Source organism: Cardiocondyla obscurior, linkage group LG21 (genome assembly GCF_019399895.1).
Source record: "Cardiocondyla obscurior isolate alpha-2009 linkage group LG21, Cobs3.1, whole genome shotgun sequence".
In the NCBI taxonomy this organism is placed as follows: Eukaryota; Metazoa; Arthropoda; class Insecta; order Hymenoptera; family Formicidae; genus Cardiocondyla; species Cardiocondyla obscurior.
In genome coordinates, this window is record NC_091884.1 from 2,629,814 (window position 1) to 2,655,403 (window position 25,590).

Genomic DNA, 25,590 nt, shown 5'->3' on the forward strand with positions numbered 1-25,590 from the left:
CCTTTGTTCCTACCGTTTCCACCTCCCGAGATGCATTTATCAAGTTGAGGAAGATCGAAAGAGAGCGCTCGAAACTCGTGGCCTTAGAATCAAAATTTCGTTGCAACTCATCCCTCATTATTCCACACTTTGGACAATAAGGTAAATATGTATTATACTGAATAATTTTACATTCTCTTTTTCTTTTCTTTCTTTTGTTTTCACATTGCTGCAATCTGATCTACCGTAATTTGCGAGAGCAGCCTCTCGCGTTTCAGTTTCTCATGCCTATAAAATCTTAAATGTCGCGATAACGAGGAGGCTCCGTGAGTTTTCTGCGGCGGAGAGTAACGTAGAGATAATGCGACGCGAGACAAAACTGTTCTAATTGAAAGAGGAATATCGCGCGGCGTAATAGAGCGTTCTTCGACCGAGCGGCTTCTTATCGCGTGTCACGTGCAAGCACGAGTCAGAAGAGCGGATATTAAAATATAAAAAAAAAAGTAAATGAAAAAGTAAAGCGAGGCCCCGTTTTAACTGGCTGCGAACGACTCGGCGAGTTGACCGGGTACAAGTTAATCGCGAGTCGCCTTCTTGAACTCCCCCAGCGGCAGCTGATACCGAAACCGATTCTATCCAACGGCGAACTGGTTTTCGCGCGGTGATAGCGGCGGCCGTCACGTTGACGACGGCAAGACGTAAACAAAGCCGAACAGATCGGCCGACCGTTTCGCTGTTGCGGCACTCGTAATTTTTTTTTTCCTCCATCGCGCGCGAGATACGCGTGAAAAGTTGTGCAGAATCTCCGTGGCCCCAGGCTTATCAACGCGGCTAAAATAGTCGTCTAGCGAACAAGTGGCACCCCACACTTTAGCGCGTGGAAAAATTGTGACGCTGAAAAAGATACCGAGCTTATCAGCGAGATATAGCGTGGAGTCAAATTCTACGGGCTAATCGCGGCGTTTTTATTAATTAGCGTCTTTGCTGTGCTCGCCATCGTATCGTATTAATACAAAATATACAATATATCACGGGATCTGAAGTAAATTGTAAATACAGTTGACAGTTTCCGTCACCGTGACGGCCGAGTTGGTTATATTTATTCACCGCCTAGTATCAGAAAATTATGGCCGGGGCCAAAGGCAACCTGTACGTTTCTCTCGGCGTGTACGCTGAAAGGCAGATACGGTAACGGCAGCTAGCGAACGTGACTTTATTATAACGTCGAGTGCGTCGAGTTTCACATGTACCGCATGTATATGTATATCGCGCCGGCCGGTTTACCGAAGACTGATTTCTCTCCGTTCTCTCATTCAACCCTGTCTCTGCCGCTTAGGGTTACGTCCGCTAGCTGCTGTCGCCGCAGAAAACGTCATATCTGCTCTTCGGGGTACGTGCCGGCTGGGAGTCAACGTGATCGATACAATCGGCCGATCGCGCGAAGGAGGAAGCGGTCACGTTCGCGCGTCGCGCGTGATCCAGCGAGATACTCCCAGCATCTCGAACGCCCGAGTATGAGATCTCTATGGACGAACGGGAGAGATTCTTATCGCGAACACTCTCACGTTTCCGATCCGATATCGCGAAAGAAGAAAAATGCGCGATATCGTGGCCTTTGCCGAATGTTTATTCTACTCGAGTTTATTTCTTCACGTTTGGATATTTTGCTATGGTTGCAGAATCATTTCTTTTTTTTTTGTAAATGTACGTTGACGGCGTTATCGCTCGCGAGAACAACGCCGGGGCGGGCATGTGCACATGCATGCGTGCAGTCGTTGGCACGTTCGGAGCGCGAACAGGACGCCGGCCGCGAAAAGAAATACCCGACGACGTGGCGATAAAAAGTCGATTACGTCGACGATTCGGTGGACGGATGCGTGCCGATGGTCGCCTCGGAGATTAATTCCCGGAACGTCGCGGCTTTGCGAGCTAGAGCATTCGCGGAAGTGCGGGGATAAAAATCGCATCGTCAAAGGAAAAAAAAAACGAGGCGCCGTACCGAGAAGCGATATTCCAAGGGCAAAAGGGAAAACGGAAGTGGCAATAATTTCGAGGAGATATCCTCGAGAGTGCGGCCGTCTTGTCGAGCCCCGTCGGCTCGTCGGAGAACGTCACCGCGTATTTTTACGCGAAAATTTTTGCGCCATTGCGTCGGAGTTATTAAAAGAGGACGACGAACGACGGCGGGGCGGCGTAAATTGACATTTCTGAACGGGGGTTTAAACTGCTCCCTCTGACCTTTCGGCGCGCATCATTGATGAGGCGGAGATCTAATTTTACGGCGCGCGTTGCGATACGGCGGCGACGGCGCACGTTTTATCGCCGGCTATTTATGACCGCGTGGAATACGGTTTCTCACGGGGAGCTGATCTGTGCGCGATAGAGTCCAGGAGGCTGCACAACAAACGCTTCGTAAACGGCAGCTCTACGCGCAGCCGGCGCGCATTACCTCTTTTAAATAATTAAACGTGGAATTTTATTATTTTTCAAACTATTATTTTATTTTTATATCGATAATTAACCGCAAAGCGTAATTCCAATTAGCTGGAGCTGCAACCCCTGTCGTCGACGATTTTAAAATCATCTCGCATTGCTAAAATATTTAGATACGTTCTCCAAAAATAAGGCATGCTGTTTCGGTTCGACGTTTATCGCGGGAATTAAGAGAGGTAGTCTGTTCTTTTCTTTTTTTCTTTTTTTTTGGCACGACATTGAGTGGCAGCTGCCGTCGACTTGTCAGATAAGGGAATGGGAGATATCACCTACTCGCGCGGCGAGTCGCAGCACCTACTTTCAAAAACTAAATCGCACTCTATCGCGGTGCGGCCTCGCGTTTAGTCACGTAAGAACCGGATCTCGTACTCCAGACGCGTATTTAGGGCGGAAGTGCAAGTCCGCTGACAGTTTTAACCGGTGGTCACGGCTCCGGCACTCGATTCCTTTTACGGGGCCCAGCCCGGCTCTCAGGGAGCGCGCGATAATCTATCAATGGAACGAACGTTCCACTTTGCTCATTTTTCATCGCGCTTGTCGCGCAAAATTAAACAGCGGCTTCAAGGAAGCGTGAGCTTTGCTCCATTTCGCAAAAGTAACGCTTCGCTGAACTTTGCGCGAGCTACAGCTGCAAATTGAGTAAAATAGGGCGAGAAGATAAAACTCGGAGGGTTCTATAAATTTAGCGTGTGATAACGTTTAGAAATTTAACTATCCGTTTAAAAAGCAGGAGGCATTGTCTTCGAGTTAGTTATTCCTACACATATCGCGTTTGCTAAGTGACGTCGCTGTTTTGTACCGCGTATCTCGCGCTTAATTGCAGCTACGCCAGCCGGGAGCTATTATCACCGTTAATTGCGATAATCGTCGCTAATTGCGCGACCTGGACATCTTTTACGATGTGCCGCTCGTTTGCAAGACGCCTCTAATTTTTCTCTGCAGAAAACAGGGTCCACGAAATACTACCGTACCTTCTTATTAAAAAAAAAAAAAAAAAAAAAAAAATAAATATATTTTATTCAACGTAGAAAAAAAAAAATCGCTTAAAACCGCGCGCAGGGCAATCGCGAATGCGTTTCGTGCCAGCCGGACGAGAGGCAGGTGAGAGGTTCGAGATGCAGGAGGGAAAGAGCTCTGGGACCGCGTTACATTCCACGTGATCGAGAGAAGGGCACGCCTCGGCTGCGCGGAGTCACGCGCGCGACCACGCGTTTACCCTTTCCGACACGTGCACGCAATGTGCACGGAGAACCGGCGGGACCACGGACGGTGCCCCGATGACATCGTCGTCGGTGTGCGATTTATTGCGCAAACCGCGTCGCGAACCGCCCGCCGCTTGCATAATGTTGGAAAGTGGACGGAAAATGGTCCAGGCATCCGCGCGCGGCTGCTGCTGGGTCCTTGGCTTGGACACACGCGGGCAATCTACGTTTGCGAGTCATTCGTTTCTTAACAAACTTTGCTAGAATTTTTTGTTTTTTTCTTCTTAATCAATTAATTAATTAATTAATTAATTAATTAATTTAATAGATAGCGATACCGCGAGGTAGCGACTCTCCGCGTGGTTCGCTGAGGCAACCACCTGTGAAAAAAACTGTTCTAGATCGCGGTAATATTTTTTCCACGTTCTCTGGTCGACCCCTTTTCCCCTCCGTGTCGCGTTTCGCACTTTTCCCTCCCCTTGTCCGCTTTCCGTCTCTGCGTCGGAATGCGATGCAGGTATTTAACGAGGACACGATACGCAACGGCCGTGCTCCGTGCCTGTCGCGCGCGTCGGGCGAGCGAGCGCTCGGAATTGCAAAGCGCACCTTGCTCCACCGAGGAGATCGACACGAATTCCGCCGCTGGCTGCGGGAACAAGAGAGCAATATCCTCGTTCGCGTTAGCATTTAGTAGTTGCGTTGCGAGCGGCACGCTTTTGACCTCGGGCAGACTCTCGTTCGGCCCTTTTTTTCCTAGGAACCGTAACAAAACGCATCTTTTTGCGCGACTCTCGACAAGTACCGTCATCGATAACGACGCTCCGTTATTTTATTACTATAATTACGTAAATATTAATTTGTTTAATTCGCAGGAGCCTCATTTTAATTCCTCGTTAAGCGTTTCCAAGTTGCTGCTCTCGCAAAAGATTTTCTTTAGAAAGTATTCCGGGGCCGCACGTCGAGCAAGTGAGACTCTCGTAACGTGCGACGCCGGGAATATCGATCAGAAATTTCGTGGGCGCGTGTCAAGTTCCGGGTGACTAAACGGGTCGCCTGCGCCGGTGAGATTAAAGCTCGACGGCAATTAAAAGTGGACCGCAAAATAAAAAAAAAAAAAAAAGTATGGCGCGCCCGCGGCACGTGCAGCTTTTTCGAAAGAGTCACCTGCTCTCTCGTTCGCGCCGGACTAGAAAGCGCATTTCGCCGGGATTGCGTAAACCGTAAACTCGCCGCGGGATGATTGCCTAAAGGTGACGCGATGAATCGCGTGCGGAAAAGTCGGTCGTTGTTGCGTCACGCGGCAGCCTCGCTTTATCATCCCTGCGAAGACAACTTTGAACCGGAGATTTTTAACAACGACTCGTTCGAATTTTTATCTCTCCACGCCGTCGTCAATTTGAAAAAGTGAAAAGCGAAAAATAAAACGAGGAAGCTTCGCTGACGGTCTTATTTTTTTATTACTCGAGAAAGGAAGAATCTCTTTGGTTACATATGCGATCCCTCTCGGTCCTCCTTCTTCATCTAGTCTCTCATCGAGTCAGCGAGAACCGAAGGACGGATTTAGCGCGGGAATTTGATATAAGTGGAAGGAGGGGTCCATCTCGTTCTCTCTCGGCTCTCGGCTCTCGGCGGTCGCGACAAAGTAGGCGAGTACGAACTTGACGTTATAACTTGAGCGTAATACGAACGTAAGGCGCGCGCGACCAGCGCAGAAAATAGATGGACTTATCCCGCGCGTGAAAATAAACGCGATCTGTGGCAACCGCAGATTATTCTCGATCCGACCTCGTCTATTCCGCACGCGTCCTTCTTTAACTCGATCCGCTGACGAGCGGGAGATTCTTCCGGTCCGCATATAAAACGGGTCATCTCGAGGGAAAGAAAAATAATATCCGCGCGAGAAATATAAGCGCCTCGAGGACGAAACACGTTCGTGGCTATTTTCCCGTCGCGCGAGGAAACCGTCGAGTATTTTTGTCGGCGTGAAACTATGCGGGAGCAAGGATTTATGTTAATTAAGTATCAACGATCTGCGTTGTATATTATTTAATAGTAGACGGATGGAAAATTATAACGCGTTAAAAAGAAATACATGTGGTGTAACGTGACCTCAAGTTGCACCCCGTTAAAAATAATTTTTTTTTCTCGCACGTGGCGCAGTTGACGCTATTATAATTTTCGCATTTAAGGGAAACGATTCTCGCGAGCTCCTCGACGCGAGCAGCCGTTGAGCCTACAACAAGTTCCGGATCCTGTCCTGGGGAGACGAGCCAATTGAAATTCCTCCATCGCCGGCGATCGGAATGAAATTACGCGGCCGTTTCAGCGCCGTCGTCCCGGTCTACGTGACTTTTCAGCTGCGAAAGCGGACAGGAATGCGCGGTAATAAATATCGACGTGCCTCTAAATCGGGACGCTGGCATTCTCCCGCGACGATTCTCTCGAACGTCGCCGTGCTATTAACGAAACTCTGAGCGCGAAGATCCGACCGTGTCTGAAATTCGGTCGGTCAACTAGCGAGCCCTTTTCTAAGGGAAAAGGAAAAATAATCCGAGTGTTAACCGAACGTGGAAAACCCTTCTCGAAAACGTATCGAGGGGTCTTACGAGATTCGCGGCGGCAATCAGCGGTCTTGCCATTTTCAAAATGCGCGCACCTCCAGCTTCACCTCCCGTCTGACCCCCGCGCGATCACCCTTGAACCTGAAAATTCTTACGAGCTGCGAGAAATGTCCCCTGGACGTAGGCGCCTCTCGACCCTTTATCTACTCCAACGGCATTTCCCGCGCCAGAAATAGTGGGGTCTCGCGTGGGCGGCAGGTGCACGTGCTACGCGCACAAAGTTAGATCCCGTCATATTTATACCCCGAGCGGATCAATCGTTCTTTCACAAGTCGGCGTTTACGTTATAAGATGCTCGCGAAGCGCGACGTCACGTCCTCGCGAACGACATTAAGAAAAAGGTCCGCCCTTCTTCTTCTGCTTTTTTTTTTTTTTTTTTTTTTCCTGCTAAATGTCAGCGTTGATCTACGTATATTTCTCTGGAAATAAAAAATTGCGTCGTCTGGCGAAATTTTAACAAGGCTGGAAATGCAACTTGCTCATTTGACTGACAACGAACGGAAAGTTGAAAGGTCACGGGAAGATGTCTCAAGTATATTTAAAAAGATGAAGTGGTACAGAAGAATGCGTGTCGCGGACGAGGGACTTGTAACTACGGAAACTGAGATTTACATACAGACAAAACAAACCTGGACGCGGAATATATCACAAAGTTATAAATTATTTATTTTTAGCGGTCAAACGGTGTAAGTTTTTTTTTTTTTTTTCTTTTATCGACGAGACGAGCGCGGAGTAGAAGAAGCTCCGGTGTCAGATCCCCAGCACGTGCGACGTCGAAAGGTACTCGAAAAGTGTATCGTATCTGGGAACGACCGCGTCGCTCGGTGCGGGAGAACGCGAGGGAAAGAGATTCCTCGAGAAGAGAGAGAGAGAGATTCGTGCACGCATACACGCGGTCGAAAGGAGCAACCGCGGCGAGAAAGGCGAAACGAACGCGAACGGCCGGCCGGAGCGGCCGTGGAGGGAAGGACGTGGACGAAGAGTGACGCGGGGGAAGGGGAGGGAAGCGGCGAGCGCGTGACGGAACACGTGATCGGGAGCACCCGGTGCTCGCGTGACCGGCCCCGTGACGTCACGCGCACGTGTCGCCCAGCGTGGTAACCGCGAGCTTCCCACTCCGGATCCAGCTCACCTTCCTCGCGTCCTCTCCTCCGCCCTGCATCCTTCTCCCTCGCTTCCCCCGGTCTCGCTCCTCTGATGTGAGTCGCAAGACGGCGAGAATTGTGGCCCGAGGTCTTGGTTAGGAGCGTCCCCGCTTTACCTTCGCCACCGGCGACGGAGACTTTCACCTGGAAAGCCGATATTTTTCTTTCTCGTTTTCTACATCTCGGTCAATTTTTATTAATTAATTTTTTTTCTTCTTTTTTTTTAGCTCTCGCGCGGGTTGCACCTTACGAGCGGCCTGGCGCATTTGCGTCATCGGATCGACATGTACATGTACATGTACGAGACGCGACGATGCTTTGCCCCGGAGACTCGACAATTCGTTTGAAAGCCACTCGCAACGTTACACGGCCAGGTAGGCCGCGCGGGATGTAACGTACGTATTCGCTATTTATATTCGTCGAACGTCCATGAAAATTTCTCGCCTTTCTTTCCGATACCACGTCGAGACGAAGTCGCGAGACGCGTTCGTGCCGTTTGCCGATTCGGCCGGACAGCCGGCACTTTTTTTACGTTTTTTTGTTCCTCTCGTTGAAAGATCGATCGTCGGGTGTACTTGGCCAAGTTACGAGGCTTTCAGTTAATAAAACACTTTGCAAATTTTTATTTTATTTTTTTTTTTTATGAAGAGGCACGTTCTGAAATTGCGACGTTTACCCCGCATTCGTTCTGATATTGGATTTGTTTTGAATGTTTATTCGTTCATGGATACTCATTGCGATGACGGAATCCGATATCAGGGATCGATTTTCAATATCATTGATATTACGAAATACGGCGATCTCGGAGCGACACAGGATCGCGATAAAACAAAAGAAAAAAATAAAATTGAGGTTCAAATCTCGTCAGCTACATACGTCACGATCTTCCCTATCATTTCTCGTTGAGCACAATAATTTGTTATTAAAAAAGTGAATTCAACTCTCTCCTCTCTCCACGTTCATCCTCTCGCGAATTGCCTCAGCAAAATTACAGGATCATATTTTACGAGTGACACCAGGCAATTAAACGATAAATTAATCAAGTTCCCACAAAGTTTTGCCGCACCGATTGTACGTCCCGGAATTCAAATTTAATATTCGCGGCCGGGCTATGTGGAGACCGGGGATGTTTTTGCTTTAGTTTTTGACGGCGAGATTCTCCTCGCAAGTGGCAGCAGCAAAGTATTTTGCGTAACCATTAATCCTCGCAATAAAGTATCCGCGGCGTTCCGCGCAGATGTACTTGAGAGATAAATCCGATGCGAATTTCGCGCCTCACGCGTGTGCTTAATAGCGAACGGATGAGTAATGATACCGTGATGCGCCGGCAATTAGCGATCGGCAATTAGCGATCGGCAATGAGAAGGCAGTTCTGGGAAAACAACGCGACGCTACCCGGCAAATCTTTAAGAGAGAGCAGACTCTCTCGTTTAAAGTCCGGTCGGCAGACCTCGCTATCAATCGCTATTATGTCACCTCGCGTTATTACCGTTTGTATTTCTGATCCGAATCACTCTGAATCACTCGCCCCTAGATTAACCGTGCAGATAAGACTTGTAGCGATATCGACTTGATTCATTCGCGGAATCGGAATGTCATTAGCAGCGAGATCTATGCGTTTTTTTTATTTATGCCGTCAATTCTTTTGATATTATCTAGCGCGAGGAGATGAATATATCTCTCATCGAAGATTTTCCCACTGGAGAAATTTTTATCTTTACACTTTAAGTTATAAAAAAGAAGAAAAAAAAAAAAAAAAAAAGATAAAATTATGACCCGGTGGTTAGCTATATTTTTAAAAAAATTTCCTTAGGTTTTCTTCGGTTATTAATCGGCGGTCTCGACTCTTCGAAGACGTGCTCGCAAGATCGTCGGGGATAATCACGGCGTTCGCGCGATGATTCCCGTGGCGATCGCTATCGCGAGGTGCTAGCAGCGCGTTACCGCGAGTTGTTTCTCGGTATTTATTTTTGTTTAGGCGCGCGAGCGCACGTATCGTCGAAATACTATTTTCAGATACGATACCGCGCGATTATCGCAACACGTGATGTGTCAAGAACGCCCCGACCTTATCGCGGTCTCACGAACGCGCCGTCATCGTGTTATATCCATGCGCTGATGAGTAATGCCGCTTGTACGCTGAAAAGCAGATATGGCAACGGCAGTTAGCGAACGTGACTTTATCATAGCCTCGAGTGCGTAGAGTTTCACATGTGCCGCATGTATTATAATACCGCGCCGGCCGGATTGCCGATGACTGATTTCTTCCCGTTCTCTCATCTTCTGTCTCTGTCGCCTAAGTTACGTACGCTAGCCGCTGTCGCCGCAGAAAATATCATATCTGCTCTTCGGAGTACACCCGACAATTTCCACGATATCGTTTCACGTGTAACGTTACATGATTTTTTTTCTTCCTTCCCTCGCAGCTCGCAGCTCGCAGCTCGCAGCTGAGGCAACACGCGAGCGACGGCGGCGGCGTCGTCGTGAGAAGGGAGCGCCGAAATTCGCTTCCTCGCCAGTAGTCTCGAATTAACGAGGAAATTAAATACTATTTCTACTCCGCTCGTCTCAGCAGATAGCGATTGAAAAGAATTATTTCGAGATTTTACTAGAGCTTTTTCTCGATTACCTGAGTTTCCATCTTGCGGCTCCGGATTCCCTCCCACCCCCCAAGTGGCCGGGCGATGTCATCGGGAGCGATTAAACGTAACGCGTCGGCCGAGGACGGCGTGCCGTAAACGTTGCAACGAGCCGCCATGGGAGACGAGAGGATCGATCCTTCGATCGATTGCCTGGCGAGAGTTTCATATTGAAGTCGTCGCGCTTGTCGCGAAATATTTCTCCTAGTCGATCGAGGAGGGGGCGCCTTCCGCAGTCGTCCGGACGAAACCGTGCGCGCATTCGGACGGATCGCGGTCTTGGGCAATTTCGCGTGGAATTTCGCGGCCGCGAGTCAACGGCCTGATCGGCGCGCGAGCGCGAGCGCGAGCTCTCGTGGACGCGTCGCGAAGAAAGTGTTCCTCGCCGCGGCCGCCGAGAATCGCGAGGAACAGACGGGAACGTGGAGGCAGCTCGCTGGCGTTGTGAGAAACCGGAACTTGCGCACTTTTGGAGGTCGAGGAGGCTGGACAGGGATCAAGGTGTAGTTGGAGCTCGAGATCGCCGCGGGATCCGGCCGGCGGAGGTTCCCAAAGACGGGAGATCCGAGAACAAGTTGGTCAAGAAGAAGAAGAAGAAGACGCGAAGCGCAGCCGGGGCGCTTGGCGCGGCGGGAGGAGAACGAGGGGAAGGCGCGCGGGAGCGCGCGAGATTGGGTAAGTGGGGGCAGGAGAAAGAGGGCGCCAGTACGTAGCGCGCGTGCGGCCGAGAGAACTGGACTTGACGCGGCGGAGTGTTCGTGGGCTAATATTCCCGGCCGCCGCTCTCGGAACGAGACGTTGTGCGCGCGAGTTCTCTGTGTCAGTGAGCCCGTGGACGTTAAACTAACCTAATCTCGGCCCCGTGCCTGTTCGCTCGCGTTTGCGTTCGCGTTCGCGTTCGCGGTGTCGTGTCGTGCCGTGCCGTGCCGTGTCGTGCCGTGCCGTGCCGTGCCGTGCCGTGTTGTGACGTGTGCGCGCCCTTCCGGTCGTGGAAAAGCTCGCCGGGTGACCCGGGCACGTCGATCTTCGCCTGCGGTCGGAGTCGCGGAAGGTTTCTCCGTCTTATTCTCGCGCGCGTTACGTCAAGATAACCGCCCGGTTACGAGGCCCAACGAGAGAAGAAGAACCGACGACGGAAATTCGCCACGAGATTTTTCGCCAGGGTTTTTCGGAAGGACCGCCGCCGTTCTATGCGCCAAGATGATGGAGACGCAGAATTACTGGGAGGACACCGGCGCGCACGCGATGCAGGTGAAATACGAGAGGTAAGTGGCCCCCGACACGTGCGCGACCGAAGCTCGGTCGTCGCCCAGCGCGAATATTTCAGCGGTCGAGACTCGCTCGAAAGATGAAAAAAAAATGGGGGGCGGGGCAAACGTTGCCATGAGTCACGTCAGAGCGAAGTTGGCTTCTAAAAAATCGCGAGCTCGGAAAATTCCAATTCGGTGACCGTTGTTCTCTTTTTTGTCGTAGACTTATTTTGTAAAAAAATAAAAACGTGGAAGAAAAAAAAGGGAAAACAGAGAGAGAGAGAGAGAGAGAGGAGGCTTTCTAGCTTTAAGATTAGTGCCGAAACGATACGTCGTATTACGTCATCGAGTCGAGACGGGACGCGGACTCCAGCTTCCGGTTAAATATCGCGATTAATTAACGCCAGTCCCGATCGCCACGCACAGCCGATGGAAATCGCTCCAACGACCGCCGATAGTTTACCGTGCACGTGCGCCCGCACGTTTCTTTCCGCTGAATGAGCTAAAAATATTTTCCGAAGCGGCGAGGCCGCTCGCTCTCGCGGTGGCGCCTCGCGGAATAAATAATGGCGTAAACCCGCGAGTAAACAGCGCGGCGGATAAATATTAATAACCTCCGGCGAACCTGAGCTTAATTGCGTCCAGCGCGCGGTTTTAAGGTCGACTTGCGATCGCGCGCGCGCGCGCTCTCACACGTTTTTTACAGCGGCGAAAATTTATAATATGTCGGAAAAATCCTCGCGATAAACGGCAAAGTTATTCGACCCCGCGTTTACGTTGGGATCGATCCAGCTAATGCCCCGAATCGAGAATGAAGATCCTGGACCCGCCGGGCGTCCCGTCGTCGCGGGTTTCATACATCCGCGAGCTAAATTCGGGAGAAAAATAAAAAGAGACACGTGGAAGCTGTACAACGCGCGATGGGAAACCGAGATGTTTTATTATTTATGCACGGGGGTTTTTCGCATTTAAATTCTCCGTTATCCCGGTATTTGTTTGTAGTCGAGGAATCCAATTATAATATTTAATCGGGATCTCGTCGAAGCGAGGCTGAATTAAAAGCGCAACCCTCTTCCTTTTTTTTTTTTCCCCTGCGCGTCTGCTCGCGACGCGTTCAAGCGGATTATTACATAAAAAGAAAATATTTGCATGTATCTTGCGACTGCGACGTGCTCACGCACGCTCGTTGCATAACGCACTCGCGGATATCGGAATAACGTGACGCCTGTAGGTGTTACGCTTTTTATTTATTTTTCGCAGTTCGCTTAAATAATTCACGAGCAGCTTTCCGAAGTTTCACTTACGTTTTTTCACAATTAAAAAGGAAAATCTGTTATATTAATTAACGCGGGGTAGATCATCGGACTAAGATAACGCTTTCCTCCGCGATAATTTTCAGTTTGGCGATAAACTTAGGAAAAACAGCTTCCAGAAGCTATTTGTCCCCAGCGCGATCACGAAACTCAGGACTCGGTTCGAATAAACGAAGGCGAGACGGATTTCATTCATGCCTCTCGACGTCTCAACGTTATCGCGGGATCTCGCAAATCGCGCGGAAAACCGCGATAGCGTCGTTATCGCGAGTACACAGGTGCCTCTCGGCTTAATTCGCGGCTCCCTCTCGCCCTTCCTTCCCTTTCAGCCGGCCGGTCTCCTCTTCGCTAATGAATAGGCCGCTCGTATAGGTAATTAGACCCGTGTAGACGCCGCTGTATTTTTTGCGTCCCGTTGAGAACGCGAAAGATTCACGGCCGGAGATAAGATAGACGGGCCCAGAGGCTCGGTCGACTGGGCGTTAATTGAACGCGCGAGTCACGCGTTCGATCGGCGTGCGTGTTCGTTCTCTCGAAGAGAAGAGAGGCGCGGGAGGAGATGATTGACGTTGTCGAGGATCGCATTCGAGCTCTCGTATAAGTGACGATTCGTTCTCTCGGAACCGACGTCGATAAGCGCCTCTTGATTCTACTCGTCGTTATCTCGTTATCGAGGACGCGATAGGGAACAACCGATGGCTTTCCCGCGCGTAAAATTTCAAGGGCTGCGTTTCCTCGAGGCGAGGTTCTCTTCCTTGTACGATTCCGCACGCATCTCGCGAGTTCGGTCGTTGACCCCGATGATCGATCTGCACGGATTTCCTCGCGCATTAATCTGCGTGCCGCGGCGTTTGTGCGAGCGATTCGCACCCGTGCGATTGCCGCGATTGTAGCGGACAACCCAGCGGCGGGTGTACAGGTGTCGGTGTAATGGTGCCGACTCCGAGAGAAGTACTCGCAGAAGATGGTAGCAGCCGCCGCCGCCTGGCTGCGTAAACGCGGGCGAGGAATTAGGAACAACGGCGTCTCGTCTAATAAATTTTGTTTATTTAGCGACAATCAAAAACCGCGAATCGACGACTACTTGACGCCGCGCGCTCTAGATTTCACTCTCGTAGAATTTTATCTCTCGCTGTTGTTGTTTTTTCTTTTCCGCGTCGCCGAGGTGTTGAAGACTCGACGAGCTCGAGCTCCCAATCTCGACGAAAATATGTCTCGTCGCCGTGTGTCGCAATCTCGCTTCATCTTTCGAGCCGAAGAGACCGACGTTAAGGAGCCGTGGCGAGGGAGTAGAGCGGACGGCAGATAAGGGCGATTTTCGGGCTGGTTTCTTACCTGATCGCGACATCGATATCGGCCGGCAACACCTACGCGCGACGTACGTCGCGACGAGGAGTGGGGTATGACGCAAGCGGGACGAGGTGCCTGCGTCATGGAAACCAACCGCGACCTGAACGGGATCGTGAGGCGATTAAAGATCAGCCGGACGCTTAGGTATTTCGGCGACGTTAATAGGAATATGTGATGCCGCTCGATCAGCGGATCGACGTCACAGCGGCGATCGAGCCTCCTCCCTCCCGTGGATTTCCCTCGGGGAGGGGAGGGGAGGAGGGCATGTCCGAGCGACCGGGTCTCGATCCATCGGATTAAGGATTAGGATACAGGGAGACCGCCTAGTCGCGTTCCTATTTATTAGACGCTCCAAGATCGATCGTCGCGAGCTGACGAACCGACAAACAAACTACTTGCCGGGAGAATTAATCCGCGCAAATTAATGACACTTGTGTGAGAGCGCGAGGGGACGTCACGCGCAAACGTGCCGGCGTCGCCAAGCGTTTTCAATTATGCATATTCAAGGAGCGCGCATAATTAGAGGTGCGCGCTCGCGTCAAGCTTCCACGTGCTGTGCAACGACGTAAAATCTCTCTGTCGGTAGCCGGCCGGCCGGCCGGCCGGCCGGCGGGGGTATTCCCGACTCGTTTTCCGTCCGAGCGTGGCAAATTGCGATAATTGCGGCGACTGTTATTCTTTGCCGCGCGCGCCCGAGCACTTTTTGCTTAGAATGTAAATTCCGTTTCTTGCAGCGGTATTGTGTTTCGCGTTTGACGCAGTTGTATCCTGGCCGGGCGCGCGTAACGCTGCCTTGTGAAATTAAAACGGGGTCCTCGGCGGCCGTCGCGGCTCCAAGGGTCAATCGGCGCGACCGCGACGAGCGAGAACCACCTCGAAAACGGGGAAAGCGAGGAAAATAAAGATACGTAAATGGCGCGACGATCAAATCTCCGGTTAATCATCAAGTTGCCGAGACGTTCGACGACGGACGTGAGATCGCCGGGCGATTATTAATCGCTGGACAAGTATCGCGATTATCGGTGCCTGCCTTTCTCTCCTCGCGCACGCCCTAGAAATATTTTTCCCGACCCACGACCACGACCACGACCATCACCTCGCGCGCGCCTCCGATCGTAGGATGGGAACGAGACGAGATCTCCCCTTCCTCCCCGGGATACATAAATCACGAGTGTCCTAATCGCTTTTAAATTGCGCGATACAAATTGAAATCGCGCAGGGCCTCTTTTGAATCTCTGACCTCCTTCGGCAGCCACTTTTCCTCTCGTTCTTCGTGAAACGTATGTATGTATATGTGCACCATGTATGAGCGCATCCGACTCAACGTGTTTGCGAGCTGCATTTTCGGTCTTTGTTTTTTTTTTTTTTTTCTCTTTCCGCGTTTGCGCGTATCAAAATTAAAGACGACGAGGAAATAAAAAATCTGGGAGACTCGCGAGGGGAGAGAGGGAAGGGAAGAAAAATAGAAATGCTGCACCGTCATTGTGGGCTCTTATCAGCGTAACACAACGGAATTTTGATGACACGTAAATACGAGCGCAAATCAACAACGCAGGGATTTTTGCCCCAAGTATATTGGCCTTAGACTTACACCCGCGCAATATACCCGGACAATATGCATATCGCGGGTTTTCCTGCGTGCATGCGACCGCGAGCCAACGCGCGACCTTTCGAAATACAAGTCCGGCGGTGACATCAATGGAATTCGATATGAGGACCAATAACTCCGGTGGTGGTCGCGATATTTATACATATTCCGCCGGGTGTCTGTCATCGACCATTTATTATCATACCATGGCTGCACTTGTCTCTCTCTCTCTCTCTCTCTCTCTCTCTCTCTCCCTTTTTCTGTGATGCGCGGCTGTTTGCATATAAACTAATTTTCGACGCGGTCAGTTTAATCGATCGTGCTCTCTCCTTTCATATTTACGTCGCAGGTAAATGCAAATTGAAGATTCACGCACCCCCGCGCACATTTTTCGTCATGGCAACGCAAAATCCGTGTTCGTCGCGACGTGGTTTTCGAGAAGGACCTTCCAGATTGCTTCGCACGCGCGGTGGAAAATTTCGACGATAAAACCGTGGCGCGATAAGGCGAGACAAAGTACTGGCGCAACGAATCGCGCCTCATCGTTTTGTATCGTATCGCGTTGATTGTTGCGTTTGGCATTTCTGACACAGGCCGGAGTGAAACAAAAGCGTTGGAATTAAATGTAATAGCAGAATGAAGAAATAAGACTGACTTGAAATGTCTCGAGTTTCAAGTGTTTTTTCTTCTTCCCCGTTTATTTGCGCAATTTAAAGAATTAAAGACAAAAATTCTTTGTCGAGAGAAAAAGTAATAAATTTGCCTACATCAGGAAACGTACGAATTAGGAATATTTTCGCTGAGAAGTTTAACAATTGTCATTATTTAATCTTGCCGTAAAAGTCGGCGTTTATCATTCCCCGACGTGTGTGGTTTTACAATCTGAAGCGTCGAAGAAATTAATTGCGTGTTTTTTCTTTTTTTTTTTTTTTCTGTAAAATTTACTATGGTCTTTGGCTCCGCTCCTCTAAAAAAGAAAAAAAATAAAAATTATTAATTCGCGGCCTCTCTGCTTGATATTGGAGGTCGATAATCCTATCGCTGCAGAAAGATTCAGTGTCGCTGGAGAAAAAGTGACAGTCACCTTGGCGCTTCGATGTCCTCGTTACAAAGCGTGTGTGATTACGCTTGAATCTGTTAACGTATGTATGTATGTATGTATGTACGGGTGCGCGATACGAGCGATGAACGCACGCGCCAAGTGGTCGTGGAAAATAGTACGGCGATCTTATTACTGCAGGCAGATGATTCATTGCGAAAAACTTTAAATCGCCGCCTTTCATTCTCGAGATTATACTTGGTTCATTGCGATCGTTTATCCCGTCATCCAACGTCGTCTCGCAATCGGCGTCGTCGATGCCAATCTCTTAGGAAGGTGGAAAAAAAAAAAATCGAATCGTGTTCTCGAACGAATTTCTAAAATTATTCTTGGAGCAAGTGGCAGAGAGTTTGTAGCGCGGCTGTTAGATTACAATAGATTCTGGTTTTAATTAAGCGCAACCTTGCTAGTCTCTTCGTTCGGCTCTTTCGAAATTTCCTCTTTATCTTTTTTTTTTTTCGACGACCAAGTCAAGGCTCGCTTCGACGAAATCGCGAAATCGAGGACGGCGGATTCAGCTGTGTGCCACTCCGCGGGTCCGTGCTATTTCTAGCATTATGAAATATGCGAGACCGTCTCCCGCGAGATTACAGAAACCAATTGGTTCTGGGTCCGCGTCAGGATACTCGGATTGGGTGCCGAGAAACATTCGGGGAGATCATCATTTTTTATAATCGAATATTTTTTTCTCTCATTAGAAACGACATAAATTACATCCGTAGATTCAACGGGCAGGTAAACAATTACACAAGCGGTTCTTTTTTTTTTATTCATGGGTTGAACAAAAGTTAGTTGTGAATAAAAGAAAAAAAAATAAAAATAAAAAGAAATTGAAAAAGTTATATATTCTTTTTTTAATATTATATACTTATTCGTAACGTTTATGCCGCGAGTTTAGCACGTACAATCGAGTGTACTATCGCGGTGTTACGAGCCAAGAAGTCACGTTGCATGACACGCGCTCGGCCTGAATATGGGTTGGTATTTTTACGCGACAACTTGATATATGTAGTGATACACGGCGCGAGAGCGCGGCCGAATGGAACGATGTCAAACGCGAGATGAGAATGGCTGTGATTGATCCGTCTACCCGATAGCTCCATATTCGTCCCGTATACGGATGTATCACGTGCCCCGCGACGTTTCTGGTACTTCGCCTTGATGAAGATGGATATCCGTTCAGAGCGAACGAAGGAGACGCAAGACTTGTCGCATATTTTTGTAATTGCACAATTTTGCGTTTAGCAGTTATGTAAAAGGCAATTTCTTGAATTAATTTCTTAATGTAAACATTTTAAACCGCGCTGTGGATAGTTAGGCGTCACTCTGTTGCTCGCGATATAATCAATCAATTTCTCTGCCACGTAGAAAAAAAAAAAAAAAAAGAAAAATGCCACGACTTATATAAAACTTACATAAAAGCAGTTACTCTCGGTCTATAAAACCTCTATGACGATGACGACTTGAGTCTTGGTATATCTCGAGATGAATCTTTGGCCCTTTATCTCGCGCCCCCGTCGAAGATCCAAATCGTAATCTCCGTGGGTGAAGTATAGCTCAGCCTCGTTATATTTTTTACCGCGATCGTTTGCGTCGTAAGGTAGGGAAGCTCTAATCGAAGATCCGCGAGGTCGCGCCGATGACGGAAGATTTTTTTTTTTTTTTTTTTTTTTTTTTTATTTATAGTAATTCGTAAAGGACGAACGTGCAGGCGACGTTGCGTCACCGTGTCATCCTTGACCTTTTGCAACGCCGTGCGTGGTCGGGCGGGATTTCGCGAGGAGTCTTTCGGCATGCGTGAGATTGCGTAACGCAGGCGGCGATCCACGGCCGGTGACTGTCTTTTCTCGAGTCTCGAAATACCGGCTCAACTCGTGGCGACGGACGTAATGAGGTTTTGCAACGGGAGCACGTCCGAAAGATCGTTCCTGAGCCGTTAGAAAGTTCGAAGAAAGGATGAAACTTTTCTTTAATGACGCTGCGATGGTTCCCGCAACGAGAGATGAAAGCCCCGTGTCCTCGCGACGCTCCGCAGATGTGAGCGGATAGTTTCACTTTTTCACTCCCGGGACGAATATCCATCTCGGAATCTCGTCTCGCTTTAAACTTTGCCGAACCTTTAGCGCCTTCGATCTAGAGCCCTTTGACGATTCAATTAGATGGAATAATTAGCTAATTTGGTACGGTCGTTGCGATTCGTAAGACTTACTTTCCTCATCTCTTCCAATTCGCCGTTCTCTGTTAACCCCGCTCGATTTAACAATCACAACGGCGTTCGAGACGAAAGATTCGGTTACGGATTAGCAACAGGTTGCAAATTATCGCGCCGTCCGATCTCTCAGGTGAATTCGATTGCTCAATTCGCGGAACGTTGAGAAAGAGCGGCGCGACGGGGCTCCGAAAAGGGGAAAAAAAAAAAAAAGTAATCCTTTGTTTCGCGGAAGTCATTTGCGTGCATTCCAAGGGACGCGCGTCGTTGACGGCTTCGGGATTATTCTCGGCTCGGCGAGATATGACGGCGGGACGCGCTGATTTCGCGGATTTCGACGAGGTGACCGTTCAAGGAGCCGACCTTCGCCGGGCCGAGAATAATCTTAGGCCGCTCTATTTTATTCGGAAGAGAACTCAGACGCGCGAGGTGACGGGAAACGAAGGTCGCCGGATGCTTCGGCGCATCTGTTCCGCAGCTGTCAACCGTGCGGCGGCGGGTCAATTGGGCGTTGAGGACTCGCGTTTGCCGATTGCAAAACACAACGGATCGTCGAGATACGGACCCCCGGCTGGTCATCCCGATGCGCGAGGTGTCCGCGACGCTTGCGTCATGTGCCCATCAATCGCCGTATTGTACCCGTTAGAGTTTAGTCTGCTCGTTAAGTACACAAGATGTGCCTGGAGAGATAAACCCTCGCGAAAACGTCGGATAAACAACGCCGGGTAACTTGCTAGGCGGTTTAAAACAAAGTGATTTTCCCATCAAACGCGTTTATCGTCCGACGGAGGTTTCGATATTGATTCAAATGCAACACGGGTGGTTTATACGAGAGCCGGGTATAAATGTACAGGTAAACCAGTCGCCAGAGATTGACGATTATCCGCGTCGGCGAGAGTACGTTATTAACGTGATAAACGCGTAACAGAGGAGGCGATTAATCGCTGGGCGACGTGGCGAATGCATTCCTGCGCTTTATCGTCGGAGTTGGTCTACGCGGAGGTATGCGAGAGCCGCGAGCGGGATAGAGAGAAGAAGTGCGTATCTATCTGCGGGCCTACGCCCTCGGGGGCACGCGTCTCGCGACGACATGAAAGTGAATGGCAAAACGCATCGACGCGCCGTGCAAGTACGGCGTGCAAAAAGGTTGCCGAAGGACACGCGAGATCTCGAGGCTTTATTCAGCTCCCGGGGATAGGTATCTGGTTCGCTTCTTCTCTCGTCGAGAGAGACCCAAATCCCGCGGATTCTGCACGCCTCTTTCGTCTCAATGAAAACGAGATGCCGCGGATCGTTTGCGAATTCATAATCCGCGTGGAGGAAGTTTCTCGCTTCCTGACGTCAAAAGTCGATGACGTCAGGCACGTGATGCAACCCACCCGAAACTCCGTTCGTGATCCTCGCCTATTGTAGAAACACCGCGCCTCCAAGAAAATATAAATCGCTGCGTTTTATAAATATTTAAGTTTGCTATAAATATTTGAAATATTATATTTAAAGAAAGAAAAAAAAAGAAATAAAATTGGCCGTTATCTCGCAAAACTTGGGCGCAGATTTTGCCGCTCCGACTCGCGAGATGAGATCGGCGGCCGAGCGAATCCGCCTTACGCACGTGCGCTCGCGCAACCGAACGTGAAAGTGAATGCACGCGCGAACGGGTAACGTGGTGGGCAGGAAGGTCGATGAAGGACGCCTTACCGTGGATCTCGAGCACGGCAGCTGTGCGATGCGGTAGCTATCGCGGTAAGAAATTACGCGCGGAGGATAAAAATATGTGAAAAGTATACAAAAATCGCGTACGAAAAATAAAAACCGCCGTGCGTTTTATCAAGCGAATGCTCGCGCTTGCGAGCACGTAATTTTTTTTCTTTTTTTTCCCCTCTTATTCACTCTTAAAGCGCGTCGGCAAATATTCTTGGGAGAGAATAAAAAAAAAAAAAACACTTGTTATCCAAGTTTCTCGACAATGTTTTGAAACTGGAATCTTTCAGAAACGGGAAGATTCCTCGATCTTTACGACGGCTGATTTTATTTCAGAAATGAAATTTTAAGACCAACGTTATAAATTTACGGCCGGACGATTTGCTCGACTGAGATTTGTGAGATAATAAACAATGGGTCGTAGTTAAATATAACGTCTGCCCGTGATGTCACTGTCATTTATATTTGATGCACGCTCTTTTACGCGCGTCGCACGAAACCCTTGCCCCATTGTCGATTCAAGAGCATCTTAAATTCAATTTCGAAATCGGACGAGAGTAATGATAAACGACATTCGGCGGTGGTCCCGAAGGACCGACGGAACGCGAAAGAAATATGTGCGGTCTCGCAGAGTGACGTTGAGAGCCCAACAACACTTTGTGGCTTATCGGTTGTCTTGGCTCGAAATGGATTAAAAATCAACAACCTGCGGTTTTTCGCGTGTCAGGGAAATAAAAAAAAGAAAAAAGCAAGGATTCTCGCGTTATGTGCATCGGGTATTACGTGCAATGTACATTGACGGGGTGCAAGGGCTCTCCGAGAAGGGCGGTTGGTTCGCGATTCAAGTGCATCACGTAGTAGTTGCGTCAGTGACGCGCGCGGTCCAGAAATTTCAGGCTGCTCTTCGACGGTCGATGGGAGGGATGGCCTTGCGTAATTGTCGCCGCTATTAATGGAGTAACGCGGAATCGCATTACGAAATCGCGGCGTTTTATTCCTCCTCCACGTGGGAAGCCCGGGGCGGATGTAACGTGGACGCGTGGGCGCGCGATAAGAAAGGACGTCCCGTACTCTCTCGTTTCGAAATTTGGATTTTTAACGGTGGGTATCCGTTTGCAAAGTTATCGATATCCGTCGATGCCGATACGCTCTCAATAGGACGTCGCAGATACGGCGTGTTTATCTCGCCTCTTGAAAGTTTCAAACCCTACCCGATACCCCGCAGGAGACGATAATCGTCTCGAACAATTTTCCGCGTCATTCGGATTATCGGTATCGAACCGCCCGCGGCTTCGTTTTGTTTTTCTTTCCGCGGCTATTTTAACTGATAGGAGCTTTTTATTTCCAGTTACAAGCTTTTAAATATTTATTGATTACTTGAGATTTAATTTTGGATCTTTTATCGATAAGATAAAATTTAATTAAAACTGTTGAGAATTTTTCCGCGATGCCACGCCGCGTCGACGTTTGCCTGCGTCAAGTCGCGCGATTGATCTTACCGTTTGCACGATACAGTCCTATTTGCGAGAAAAGCGCGTACGCGTTACGGTGACGTCTCGTAAGGGGATGCCGCAGCCGCAGCCGCACGCACAGGTGGTGCCCGAAGTCGGCGGACGCGGGGGAAAGAGAGCGGGGCGATCGCGAGGTGGGTTAGGTTGCTGGAGGGAACGGGCGGCTCTAGTCACATGCCGGAAAATGTCAACCACGTGCGGATACACGAGGCACTTGCTCGCTCATAATCCGCCCGGCGCGATCTAAGTAAAAGCGCGCCGCCGTCATAAGAGGAGGAGAGAGAGCGCGTGATAAGAGAACGCTTTCCCAGCTGCGCTGCGGACCACCACGTTCACGTGGCGCGTACCGTACGGACCACGTTTCGAGATATATATATATATCTTTTAATTTTATTTTCTTGACGCGTCCGCTAAAGGTTGGTCCTTTCCAGATTTCGCATTCACGCCGATCTCACGCGACTTTGTCTCTCGAACCTGATTTCACGCCTCTCAGTTGCCGTAAATTTCCTCTTTTGTTTTTCTGACGACTTTTCGGCCTCCGATGAGCCGATGAGATATAAGAATTTCGAAAGAACCTCGACTCTGCGACGAAAGGCCATTCGTTCTCGTGGGATATCGACGACTTCGGCCTTGAACTCTCGTACGAGTGAATGCGCTCGGTAAACATAATGCCAATACCCGTCATCGCTGTAAAATCGTACGGGAAGCTCTTGCGAAACGCCGATCGCGCTTTCGATGAAACAGCCTGAAAGTAAAGTTGTTGGGGCGTGTGAATTCAAGCTGGGCCGTACCGACTTTTTTGTCAATCTTTTTTTTCGATGTTTGTCTCTCGATATAAGACGTAACGCGTCTAAAAATACGTTTCTCGAGAATGTAAAATTAGGATTTGCTTTCTAGAAACATTTCGGAGTCGCTGGAGAATGATTTAATCATTTCTGAATAAATTAATTTTTTTTTTTCCCCCCCCTTTCTTTTACTCAATCGCATTAAGCATTCCCCGGCACGCCGATTAATACATTACCTCCGACGTTAAGTCAATGGATGTAAGAATGAGAAATGACGCCAGTTTTCACGCCGCTTCCCAAAATAGTCGGCTAGGGGAATCGCTGACGTAAGCGTTTATTGATGCGTTAAAAATGCATTTTATCTATTATTTTCTCGCCGGAACGAGATTCCCATCTCGGGGGGAGGGAGGGGGGAATCCGGAGAGGGTGCGACCGATTTTCTTCTCCGTAAGGGATGTGCGTTCTCGCGGGGTGCATTAATTATTACGCAGTCGAGTCTAGACCCGATTTCTGATGGTTCCGATTAGTGGATTCCTGGTGTCCTTCTGACTGCGAAATTACGGTTATCTGTGCCGCGTGCATGCGCGAGACCCTTATGACTCGTTAAAAATTCACGTCGCGCAAGCAAAGGGGAGGAGGGAGGGAGGGAGGGCTTGAATGCCGACGGCGGCACCCTCCCGGCGGCGGCGAGCCGTAGTGGCGCACGACGGACTGGAGAAACGGTGTCGCCTGCAAGTTTCATAAGCAACGACATTGCCGGGCTTATCAATAATGCGCCGGTGCCTCGTGCTTTTCCCGTTCACTCTATTTACAGCGGAAAATCTATAACGGGGCAAGGGACGTGCACAGGGTTATTGACTGAAACATTCGTGTCGAGAGGTTGCGTAAGCCTCCCGCCAAGTGGATGCATTTGGCTTCTTCGTGGCGTCGTCGTTATATACGCGCATCAGCGGTGCTTTATTTTTCACATTTTTTTTATATAATAATAAATAACAAATAAAAAAAGTACGATACGTAACTTTTCTTTTCGCGGATGTGATTACGCGAGATTAAACTCTCGGATCAATCGATTCTTTAATCGTATACGGAGATTGAATTATCAAGGAAGCGCTTGCAATTATACGTCACTTCTGAAATACAGTTTTCAAGGATTGAATTACGAGCTGGCTCGCGTTTTTGGGTCAATATTGCAGATGACTAATCGCTGTTCTTTCGTTTCAGTCTGGATGGTAGATCCTGCAAGGACGAAATCTACAGGATGGGGATTGGAGCTGGATACTGCGAGGGCAACCTCAACTTCGCGACGGCCTCGGAGGATGACGAAGTTTACACCAAGAAGAAGGTCTCCAGGGTGAGTCACAAACACATTCGTACACGATTGGGCTTCGTAACGAGGCACTTTCGTGCCAGTGAAATGTTAAGCAAGCGCTTGCCGCGTTTCGTTTCTTTTGTGTCTGTCACACGTCAGACGTCCGTCAACTATTTTTACGATATTTCATAATATTTGCCTGAATGAAAGCGTGCAAATACTCGAGCGTTGAAAAAAAATTATACGCGTACATTGGTCACGGGCAAATATCATGCGCGAGGAAAGAGATAATTAAAAAGTGAATTTATGATCCTTTTACCCGCGCCCGGGTAATATTAATCCGCCGGAGAGGCAAAAAAAATTATCATCTTTTTATCTAAAACACCCGTATTTTATTTTCATTTTTTTTTTCTCTCTCTTTATTTTTTCTAATTTATTTTTTTCTGGAATTACCCCAGTTACAACGCAATACATTTTAAGAAATATTTATTTTAAGTAAGAATGAGACGAAGAAGCCGCGAGCCGAGCTTAAATCGAGAGTCGCTTTTAATTCGCGTTTGCGCGTCAATGTTCTCGCTTTTTTTCCCCGTTTAATCACGACGGCGAACGGAAGACGGCTCCGATATCCAAGTGCACGAGAAATCGCCGAGTATTCAGGCCATCGCGATGCGGAGAAAGGTTTTCCGTGTTGCCGAATCAGCGGTGACGCAACGTTTCGCGGCGACGTGCGTTAGTCACGTCACGTTACCGAAAACGACGGTTGTGACACAGCGCGATCGCGCGGAATCGGACATTGCGGCAATCTTTATCGGAAAACTGACTCGCGAGAGCACTCTGATCGGGAAGGAGACACAACGCGACTCTGGAGCTTTCCCGAATATATACCGCGGACTCGGTATTAGTTCGCAACGTACCTATCTCTGAACGGAGTGAATCTTTCGAAACTGATCGCTGCGCAACTCGAGGACGGAGTTTCAGAAGGCGCAACGTGGAGGAAAGACGCGTGACTTGACTTATCTCACTTGCCACGTGCAGTTGACGGGCAGTCCGGAGCGACGAGGATAGAAAAATCCGTGGCGGAACGGCTCATCCGAGACTCGCGATTACCCGAGTCTTTTTTTTTTTTTTTTTTTTTTTTTTAACAACGAAAGGCGAATCGTCAAACTGCATTAAACTAAAAGCTTTCGAGTGTAGAGTTTGGATTAAAAAAATCGATCTTGAAAGATCATTGTTCTCCGCTCCAAGGTGATGAAATTTCTTTCGATCGTCGGACGCGGGTCCTCGATTCGCGGTACATGACCAAGAGAAACGGGTATTTCCCGCGGATGAATCGTTCTCGCGCGACAGCAAAGGAATTCGTGCGTGCCGTTGCGCGTAGCCTCTTTTGTCACGTACA

At 49.1% G+C, this 25,590-nt stretch overlaps 1 protein-coding gene across 2 annotated transcripts in view; it reads left to right on the forward strand.

The window, feature by feature from the left end:
* The first annotated feature begins 10 nt into the window (after positions 1 to 10).
* The window catches only part of Cwo (hairy/enhancer-of-split related with YRPW motif protein 1), a 37,842-nt gene continuing 12,262 nt past the window's right edge, over positions 11 to 25,590 (forward strand). For both annotated transcript variants that reach the window (XM_070670769.1, XM_070670770.1), the window contains exons 1-3: positions 11 to 141; positions 7,668 to 11,344; positions 24,107 to 24,236. In XM_070670769.1, coding sequence (XP_070526870.1) covers positions 11,280 to 11,344; positions 24,107 to 24,236 — 195 coding nt within the window. In that variant the 5' untranslated portion in view covers positions 11 to 141; positions 7,668 to 11,279. The remainder of the gene's footprint in view (positions 142 to 7,667; positions 11,345 to 24,106; positions 24,237 to 25,590) is intronic.